The sequence below is a fragment of the Merops nubicus genome, unplaced genomic scaffold (genome assembly GCF_000691845.1).
Source record: "Merops nubicus isolate BGI_N331 unplaced genomic scaffold, ASM69184v1 scaffold18983, whole genome shotgun sequence".
NCBI lineage: Eukaryota > Metazoa > Chordata > Aves > Coraciiformes > Meropidae > Merops > Merops nubicus.
Window position 1 is genome coordinate 1 of NW_008601193.1, and position 10,703 is coordinate 10,703.

The 10,703-nt window shown below is 51.4% G+C and overlaps 2 protein-coding genes across 2 annotated transcripts in view; both read left to right on the forward strand.

Annotated features, from left to right (window-relative positions):
• Nucleotides 1-4: 4 nt before the first annotated feature.
• LOC103770660 (putative P2Y purinoceptor 10) lies at nt 5-790 on the forward strand (the record flags this gene model as incomplete). The annotated part of the gene is made up of 1 exon (XM_008937930.1): nt 5-790. A coding segment is annotated over one exon (786 nt), but the record flags the coding sequence as incomplete, so codon positions are not given.
• Nucleotides 791-9,913: 9,123 nt separating this feature from the next.
• The window catches only part of LOC103770658 (putative P2Y purinoceptor 10), a 1,282-nt gene continuing 492 nt past the window's right edge, over nt 9,914-10,703 (forward strand). The window contains exon 1 of the mRNA XM_008937928.1: nt 9,914-10,701. Within this exon, the coding sequence (XP_008936176.1) occupies nt 9,914-10,701 (788 nt within the window). The remainder of the gene's footprint in view (nt 10,702-10,703) is intronic.

Sequence of the window (10,703 nt, forward strand, 5' to 3'; positions counted from 1 at the left end):
CGACCTGGCCCACGTCCTCTCGCTGCCCCTGCGAATATACTACTACATCAACCACACGTGGCCTTTTGGGAGGTTCCTCTGCTTGCTGTGCTTCTACCTGAAGTACCTCAACATGTACGCCAGCATCTGCTTCCTCACCTGCATCAGCATCCAGAGGTATTTCTTCCTCTACCAGCCGTTCAAAGCCAAGGACTGGAAGCGCCGCTACGACGTGGCCATCAGCGCCCTGGTCTGGCTCTTCGTGGGGTTGGCCTGCTTGCCCTTCCCCATCATGCGCAGCTACGGCCTGGATAAAAACCAAAACACCTGCTTTGCAGACCTCCAAGTGTGGCAGATCAAGAACCAAGTGGCCACCGTGGTGATGACGGGCGCGGCGGAGCTCTTGGGGTTCATCGGCCCCCTCGTCATCATCTTGTTCTGCACTTGGAAAACCAAAGACTCTCTCCGTGGCTTCCAGATCCCCCTGCAGAACAGCGGCGAGAGGAGGAAGGCTTTGAGGATGGTTTCCATGTGTGCCGTCGTGTTCTGCGTGTGTTTTGCACCCTACCACATCAACTTCTTCTTCTACATGCTGGTGAAAGAGAACGTCATCACGGACTGCTTCCTGAGCAGCGTCACGCTCTACTCCCAGCCCTTCTGCCTCAGCCTGGCCAGTCTGGACTGCTGCTTGGATCCCATCCTCTATTTCTTTATGACTTCAGAGTTTCAGGACCAGATCACGAGGCACAGCAGCATGGTCATCAGGAGTCGGCTCATGAGCAAAGAGAGCGGCTCGTCGATTAAGGAATGAGGAGAAAGCCAACTTGAAAGAAGGAAGGTCTGAAATCATGAAATCTGGGACTGCTCTGTGATGCTCCAGCTCCGCTGTGGAAGATCCTGCAGGTCTCATTCAGGAGAGTTTTGGGGCAGTGGAAATCTTTCCACATGTAGAATATAAAACTCTCTTTAAGGCTGGTGTGTTGGAAGGTGATGAGGGACCCAACGGCAGTGACTACAGCTACTGCTGGGCCACCCACCTTGCTGGAGTAGAAAATATACAGCAGAGTGACAAAAATTTGCTAGGAAATGATGGAGACATCCCAGGAGCTTTTCTTCTGGCTCTGTGATCAAGCCAAAGACAATCCCACACCCATACATTGACATCTGCTGAAGTGTCTTCACAGAACCTGAAAGGGGCTGCAGAGGTGTGAAGGTTGGCAGCTTGCTTCAGCCCTCCTGGCTTTGAGTGCATCCTACTGGCCACCACACCTGCCTCTGCTTCACCTTTCCCACTCTCATTCCTTATTTCCTCCTCCCCCAGATCTAAATCTGCTCCTTCATTTCTGACACATCCTGTAACTTGCACCTACAGCTGGTACCAGACACTCTGCAAGAAGGATTCTCCTGATAGCTCCTCAGACACTCCAGAGAGTGGGACCTTCCCTTGCTCCAAGTGACTTTCTTCCTCTCTGAGCTGCCCCCACCAGCAAAGGGGACATCAGGAGGTGGCCTTCACCTTGGGGCCCTGAGGGGCAGGACCACCAGGAGCGTGCTGTGGGCTGCACGGGCTCATTTCTGAAGTAAATGAGTCACTGTGATTTTCTCCACCAGCTCAAACCATGACCTTAATGTTTACATTTTATAACCAGCTATGAAGACTTGAAGAGCAAGAAGAAAGGACATTGTTCACCCCTTGTTTTCACTTAGGGCCAGCTCTTCACCCAATTTGTACAACTTCAGGGCTGGAATCTCACGATAGATGCAGATTATTTTGGCTGAACACAAGCCCTGGTTCATTGCCTTTGACAATCTGTGGCTTTCCCAAAGAGCCATGTACAACTCTCACACCAGTACAAGCATCTTAAATATTGTTACAAAAGGAGAAGAAACACCAGAAACACTCACTAAGCATATTTAAAACCTAACTACTCAATTCCATTTCATTACATTTGAACTCAGCCAAAAAAATATCTGAATATTTGTCTTCCCACTTGACTGTTTTACAATAAAATGAGAAAAAGCCAAAAAAAACCCCAACCAGGTGAACACAAGTTGAAGGTATTGTTACAGTAACTAGGAAACCTGCTCCACATTCTTCTTTCCAAAACCCAATGCTTTAAAAAAGAAATAAATGCATTTTTGCTGACATAAGTTGAGTTTTAGAGTTATCACTTCTACCTAGAGAAGGGAATGGGATCAGCTCCTCCTTGAATAGAAGTTCAAGCAGTGGAGCTCATCATCCTTAAACAGATTGCTTGATTATCTACAGGAAGGTTTTCACCCCACTCTGAAAAAAAATAACCCACCACCAGTGATGTGAAACTACAACACTTTGGGTTTAAAGGTATTTTGGGGAGAGAAAGGTCCTCTGTGGAAGGAGCTGCACCACGGGTGGTGTGTGATGGGTGAGGAGTGACTGCTGTCATCCTTACGTGCAGGCAGGAGCACAGAAACCATCTCCCTGTCCCATCCAACAATGATTTTTTTGCTTTACAGCTTCAAAAAAAAGCATTCACACCATTTATGACCAGATTGGTAAGGCAGGAATTGGGAACTGCAGTCCCCTTGTGACCCTGCTGGAGCAGGGGGGTGGGATGAGATGATCCCCAGAGGTCCCTTCCAACCCCACCACGCTGGGGTTCTGTGTCCTGCCAGGGGAATATCTGCTCCAGCATCTCAGGGTCTGAAGAGTGATGGTGGCTCTCCCACCCTCAACAAGGAATTTGGTGGCTCCATGAGGGACAACTTACCCTGTCACCAGGGTGGTGTCCCTGGGCACCTCGGCTCCTCACGCTCTCCCCTCCATCTTCCTGCCTCACTCACCCTCCAAACTCCTTTAGGCCACCCCAAATCTCTCCTTTTTTTACATAACTCAGCCTCACCCTGCAAGGAAAAGCCACAGACCAGAAAATTCCAGCTTTTCAAGAGCCAAATCACACTTTGTTGTGCAGGAGGGCAGACAGCTTGGTCTGATGGCCTCTATCTGGTGTGTGGGGAAGCATCCTGGTTTGGGCTGGGGTACAGATCAATGGGCTGTGTGGTGCTTAGCTGCCAGATGGGGTTAAACCAGAAAGTTAGCTGAGGTGGTAACGCTGGTGAGGTGGCCTCAGGAGCAACAATTCCCAGGAAAAAGAGATCGTGGAAAAGCTGTGAATTTTCTGAAAGCAGGTAGAAAGTCAAAGAACCTCAGTTTGCCCCCCACAAACCCAGATGTGAAACTCAAAAGCCTTGAGTTCAGGTCCCCCAAAACATCAGCAATGTGTCTGAGGAGGAGAACAGATGAGTCCAGCGTGACTGCTGGAGAGGACAGCATCTCAGCTGCCTTGCTGGGAGGTTCTAAATCCCACCCAAGGCCTGGGGCTGCAGGTGCTGGCTTGGCTTTCAAAGGCTCCACGTGCCCAGCTCCAGTTCCTGTAATTCACCCCATTTCCTGTGGTCATAAACCAGGTTCATTATTTGGACAAGAGGAAATATAATTTCATGATGTTGCTCCTGGATTATCTCTCGTGCCAGGCTCTCCAGCTATAAACAGAGGACACCTTCATCCTTCTTGGGCAGACTCAAAAAAAACAAAGCCTTCAACAGAGGTGCCACAGAAAGGCCAAGGTTAACCCAGTCGAGAGGCTGGGGGCAGCTCTGCAGCTTTGGGAAGGGTGGATCTGAAGGGTTCCAGTGGCAACAAGTGCTGGAGCAAGCCTGTGCCAACCTCACCCTGAAGGGAACTGCTCTGGGTGGAAACACAGCTTTGTTTTCTGTCCTTAAATGAAATTATCAGCCCTCCAGCACAGGGGAAAAAAACCAAAAATACACTGGAAATGCAAGATAACAGCTCAACAATTAAGAGTCAGCTCAAACCCATGAAAACCTTTCACTGCATTTAAAAGATTTCAGGGTGGTGACTGGTGCATTTTGACCAGAAACCTTTGGTCTGTGGATTACACAAGGGCTCAGCCTGGAAAGGTAAGGAGTGGCCAACGATTATTTGCTGTAAAAATAAACCAAAGCTTGGTAAAAATGCTGTCACTGCACAGTGAAGAGGGGGCACCACAGCCACAGGGCACCAGGGGCTCTCCCAGCCCCGTGGGCCACGTGCCAGTGGCTCAAATCAAGCTGTGGCAAGTTTCTGCACACGGGTGAGATGCTTTGTGTAAGAACTCCACCACCTCCTCCTCCTCCTCAATGGGCCCCTGTTTTACATACATCCTTCAGGTGCATCCTGTCAGATATTTCTCAATGCTGAGTGCTTAAAGAGATGCTGATCTGTCACGTTTGGCCTTCTGCCCACAGGATACCAGGCTAAAGGTGAAGACAACTTTTATCTGGAGGCTTTAGATAAAGCCTCACGGTTCTTGAAAAATCCCTTTGTGCCTCCTGCCTTTGGAAGGGTAACACTGCCCAGCATAAAAATGTGTGTTTGGGATTAGTTGTGAGGCAGAGGAGCAGAAATTCCACTATTCTAAATGCTGAACAGAAATACTCATGCAACAGAAAGAAGAATGGAGACGTTGATCAGTGGAAGGAAGAGGTTTGAGGCTTCTCAATCCATCAGCCCTTCACCACGAGGAAGGTTGAAGTCTTCTGCAGAACAATGCCAAAAAGCCAAGAGCAGAGGAAGGACTCAACGTGTTTATGAACCCTGAGGTGTGAGTCAGACCCTCCCACGGTCTGATGGCCACCTTCCTCTCCTTCCCCAGCAGCTCCACGGGAAACACGTGCCTAAAAATAGGCCTGAGGTGGCTGGATGTGTGCTGGGGATCCAGAAGGATGTCCTAGGCAGGATATCCTGATAAAGCAGCCACTTCACTTTGGGATAGACCTTTAACCTCCCTTCTGTGACACTGGGAAGGCTTTGCAAGTCCCCAAGTGCTGCTTTTTCTCCTGAGGATCAGCACCAGCTGCTGAATAAGGTGCATGGGAACACCTGGAATGACAAGCAGAACTTGCATCTTCCAAATCACCTTGAGAAGTGGAGCAAGGGGCACCACTGGTACTGATCATTGAATCATGGGATGGTTTGGGTGGGATGGGACTTTTAAAGCTTATCCAGTCCAAACCCTCTGCAGTGATCAGGGATATCCCCAACTAGAGCAGGGTGCTCAGAGCTCCATCCAACCTCACCTGGGATGGTGCCAGGGATGGGGCAGTGACCACCTCTCTGGGCAGCCTGGGCCAGGGGCTCCCCACCCTCAGTGTCAAAAATTCCTTTTCTCTAGTCTAAATCTCCCTCTTTTAGTTTAAAACCATTATCCCTTGTGCTGGCCCAACAGGCCCTGCTCAAAAGTCCATCCCCAGCTTTCTGACAGGCCCCTTGAAGTCCTGAAAGGCCACCAGGAGGTCTCCACAGAGCCTCCTCTTCTCCAGGCTCCGCTTATTTGCCAGAAGGCTACATTTGCATGATGGACAAGCAAGCAGTGATGAAGAAGCCCATATATATGTCTAAAAAAGCTGATATATAAACTGTGTATAAACTTCTCCTGCCTTTGCCTTCATGAGGACGTTGACCAATGGATTTAAGTAACTGCATCTCCACTGATCACAGGACACTTCAGGTCAAGGATCCTCATCTCCATTCTCAATGCTACTGGTGTGAAGAACTTTGTGGCACTCTCAGGTCCTCCCAGTGAGGATGGAGAAACCCTGGGGACCGTGCAGCCAGCAGAGCTGGTGGGATCTGATGCTGTGGGGAAAGAGAAGGCTTGATCCCAGCCCCTGAGCTGGAGAGTTGATCTAAACTCAAGCTTAAAATAGCTTCCTCCTTTCATTTCTCTTCCAGTTATGTTTCTGTTAACTTTGCAGGGTCATAAGACTGATTACAGAAAACAGATAAGAAAACAAGAATAATTCTATTTATACACCACCTACAGGAAGATGCCAACAGCCTTTTTATCTTCACAAGCCCTGAGCCATAAGAGGCAACCCTGTAGAACCATAGAATCATTTTGGTTGGAAAAGACCTTGAAGATCAAATTGTAAAACTGTTTAAAGAAAAAAAATTAAATCAAGCTGTTGATGGTACATCAAGTAAAACTGGGAAGGAGGCAGCTCAAAAGAAGTTACACTGTGATATACGCCTGCCAGTTCTCAGCAATTCAGAAGGAAGAAGATCATGAAAAGAGATAAAAATGAAGTGTATCCATCAAAAGGAATTAAAGGCTGCAAAAAGCAAAGAAACTGGGAACGATGCACATTGTGGTTGCTTTGAAACAACAGTATTTTGGGGGAAAATCTCCACCTTAAACCAGATGACTTCAGAAATGAAGTCCCAGCTCTTAGCTTTAATCCGAGGCTAACCAAACTTCCCAGAAAGGGAGGAAAATGATTACCTTCCAGTAACTGACACTGGCAGAGTTTTCAGTTTTCCTTTAGCGAGCGCTTAGTGGAAGATTTCTGCTTCTGTATTTTAGTTTTGGAGCAGTCAGGGTGACGACTTTGACCACGGGTCAAAGCAGCAGCAGCAGCAGCAGCTCAGCTGAAGGACACGGTCACCTCGCACAGCTCCTGGGCAAAGAGGGAGGGGACAAATCCCTTCCTGGGGGTCTCCGTGGCACGATCCAACGACGTCATCCCCTTCCAATCCTTTTAACATCGTTAGCCAGAGACCTTTTTTTGCGTGGTGAAGAGAAAAAAACCCCACAGGATTTCCTGTTCTTGCAGGCAACCGTGCTGGGCTGCAGATGCCAGCAGGATTCCAGCGCTCCGAATCCGGGTGGAAGTTGAACGTGGGGATGCTGCAAAAACCAGGGGGGGATGCAAGCAGCGAGCTGGTTCCTCCTGCTCTCTAGGATGGACGTCTTCCCCCTGAAGGATGGGAGGCACGGGAAGGTAAGCTCTGCTTCCACCCTGTCCTTTCTTCAGCAGGTTGAAGCTGGGGCAGCTCTGAGCGACGTCGTTACTTTCTTTTCTGGTTTTTCTTCAGGGGGTCTTATCTGGGGCTACGTTCTCAGCAGCTTCTGGCTCTGCTCGTGTAGTTTGGGCTCACTCGGCTCCAGGGGGTGGGTGAATGGAGCTCGGTGCCTCCGAGCAGGCAGTGGGGAAATCTGTTTCACCCCAAATTTTGTTGTTCCTGACTGAAACTGCCACCCCCGGCCAGCTCTGTTTGTGCATTTCCTGTCAGTGCCTAGATTAAACAAACTCACTGCTCAGAACACAAGTGCCAGAGAGCCTCTGCTACTTCAAACCAGGAGCTTATTTCAAGCCAAGAAGGATTTTGATTTATTTTCTTTCCCCCTGATTGCTTTTCCCTCCAGCGTCCCAGACTTGAGGAGGGTTGAAGGGAGGCAGCTCTGCCCCCATCCCCCAGCTCCTGGGCTCCCAGAGCCAAGCCAGGAGCTCAGCTTTAGCCTGGCTTGTCCAACCAACCCATGGAAAAGATGAGGGCGAGTTTGCCAGTGAATCTGGGAGTAGTAAAGGCACTAACCGCAGCAATGTAGGGCTGGGTGGGGTGCAGGGTGATTCAGAGTAGCCAGGACACTTCCAATAATGACAGCCACATATGCCTCCAGACACAGAAACTGCTAAAGCCCTCAGAAAAAAGAAATAGGGGTGTTTTAATAGCTGCCTCAACCTCCTAATTAATTGCAAAGTTGCTTGATGTTTAATGAATTGCAGTGCTACCTCCACAGCCTGTGGTTTTACTCCTCTGGCTGTGAGTCCCCGCTGTAATTTCAGCTCTCAGAGGGGTAAAACTCAGCTCTGCTACTTAAAACAAACCCCCACCACCATCCCTGTGTACATCCGTGTGTGGCTGAAATAGGAAAAGGGCCCATGAATGGCAGGAAGTATTTAGTTCAAGATTTATAAATTCTCCCCCAAGCCAAAGCCCACGGCAGCATCTCTGCCCTGGCACCGTCGCTGGCAAAACGTGGGGGTGGGGGGAGCTGGGAGGGCTCGAGATGAGGCATGGGCAGGAGGAAGGGTGAAAATTGGAACACAATAATCAACAAGGAGCCTCACCCCTTCAGGAAGTGTTGGAGTGAATGGGCACTGCCCTGAACCCAGACCAAGGGGGAGCTCCCTGCTGCTTTCCTGCCAGATGCCCTGACAAGCGCTGCCACCCAAAAACAGAGAGTGTTGGGTACCAGGAGTGACACTCAGCCCCCTTCCCCAAGAAATAGGCACTGCTCTGCTCCAGGGAAAGCCAAAAAGATGGAGAAAAGCAGCAAGGAGGCTCCCCGTGGTCACACCTGCCGGGACAAGCTGTAGGATGTGGGCTGGGATGCGTGGAAGGAGGAGAGGGTGGCACATGAACACTGGGCACTCTGATCCTCTCCACAAGCCCAGCCCAGCAAGTGCCACCTCTGATACTGGAAGATCAGGCCAAGGGCTGGGAATAGCTGCATTCCCCCTGCTCCCCAGCAGTTTTCCCAGTTTTCTGCAGGGATATGAAGACTGGGTGCCCTGCCACCACTTTTCCAGGGTTAAAGAGGCTCGGTGCAAAGGGCAGCAGCTGAGAGCTGGTGGAGTTTTGCACCTACACGTCCATATATACGTGTATATAAAATACAACCTTCCTCTGAGACTGAGGCAGCCCCTCTGCAGAGCTGCCAAGGGGAGGAGGACCAGGGTGGAGGAGCCTTCACCCCACACCTCAAACCAGCCCTGGGCTCTGCACAGAAGCCTGGTCCCTACCAGGGGTGATGAGCTTTTAGAAATCCATCCCTCTGGCAAACACCAGTGAGCTCCCCACGAGCCACCACGACCCTCAGCACCAGCTGGATGAGGGGGAACGGGCAAAGGGATGAAGAGAATTTTTACTCCAGCTAGAAGGCAGATGTATTTAACCTCCAGCAGCAACCCAGGACGTGGGGGAAGATAATTTCTGTTGCTAGAACACGATGCCTGCACAATGTGCCAGAATTGAGTTAGCAGGACCAGCAGAGCGACTGGCGTGTGTTTGGCCAGTTATTAGCTTATAAATCCAGCCTCAAACGTGGAGCCAGAGCTCTGATGGATCTGTCTGCACCTCTCCCACCAGCCCCATCTCCAGTCAGCTGCCCGCCAGCACCCTCATTAGCTGATGTTAATTATTGCCCTCGCTGCCAATTTGCACTGGATCTCTGCAGGGATCTGGAAGTCTGGATCTGTTTCAAGTCCCTATTTCTTTAGCACTGAAATTGTCTGTAGAAGCATCCGAGCACCAAGCTGATGGGAGTTTGATGGAAAACTGCAGAGTTTTATGGAAAAGTCCTGGCTCTGCACCCTTCCTGACCCCCCCACCCCATCCTGCACATACCCCGGGGTGCAGACACACTGCACACACACCTACACCCAGCTTACTCCTCTGTGCTGAAGTGGGACCTCACCTGGAGTCTGTGTCCAGCTCTGGAGCTCCAGCACAAGAAGGATGTGGAGCTGTTGGAGAATGTTCAGCAGAGAGCCCCAAAAATGATCCGAGGGCTGGAGCAGCTCTGCTGTGAGGACAGGCTGAGGGTGTTGGGGTTCTTCAGCCTAGGGAAGAGGAGGCTCTGGGGAGACCTTATAGCGACCTTCCAGTACCTGAGAAGGGCCTACAAGAAAGCAGGGGAGGGACTATTCACAAGGGTTTGGAGGGACAGGATGAGGGGTAATGGCTTTGGGCTAGAAAAGGGCAGATTTAGGTTAGACATTAGGAAAAAGTTCTTCAGTGTGCAGGTGATAGACCACTGGAATAGGTTGCCCAGAGAGGTGGTGGAGGCCCCATCCCCGGGGACATTCAAGATCAGGCTGGGTGAAGCTCTGAGTAGCTTGATCTAGTTGGAGATGTCCCTGCTTATGGTGGGGGGGCTGGACTAGATGACCTCTGGAGGTCCTTCCAGCCCAGACGTTCTATGATCCTATGATTTACACCACGTGGGGAAACACTGGGGAGGTTTGGGCTTGACAAGATCTGGTTTTACCCCCTACAGAAACCCTCCACCCGCCTTGGCCGCCTGGTGAGCCAAGACCCTCATCCAAGATGGAGAGCAACGCGTCCTCGGGGAACTGCACCTCTCCCCAGATGTCCTTCCAGTCCACCCTCTACGCCACCACCTACACCCTCATCTTCATCCCTGGCCTCCTGGCCAACAGCGCTGCCCTGTGGGTCCTGTGTCGCTTCATCGGCAAGAAGAGCAAAGCCATCATCTTCATGATCAACCTGGCCGTGGCCGACCTGGCCCACGTCCTCTCGCTGCCTTTGAGGATGTACTACTACATCAACCAACTCGGCCGGGTCTGCTCCTCCCTGAAGTCCCTCAACATGTCCGCCAGCATCTGCTTCCTCACCTGCATCAGCGCCCAGCGCTACCTCTTCCTCCTCCACCCCTTCCGAGCCAAGGCCTGGAAGCGGCGCTACGAGGCGGCCGTCAGCGCCTTGGTCTGGCTCTTGGTGGGGGCCTCCTGCTTGCCCCTGCTCGTGGTGAGGAGCCCGGCCTTGTCCAACAGCACCCGCGCCTGCTTCTCCGACCTGGGGGTGAAGCAGCTGAGCCCGGGCGCCTCCATCGCGCTGGTGACGGTGGCGGAGCTCTTCGGCTTCGTCCTCCCCTTGGCCATCATCTCCTGCTGCACGTGGAAGATGAGGCAGTCGCTGAGGGGCTGCCCGGAGAGGCCGGGGGAGGCGGGGGAGAAGCGGAAGGCCCTGCGCATGGTCCTCATGTGCGCCGCCGTCTTCTTCATCTGCTTCACCCCCTACCACATCAACTTCCCCTTCTTCATGCTGGCCCTCGAGAACGTCCTGCGGGACTGCGCCGTGCACGGCGCCACCCTCC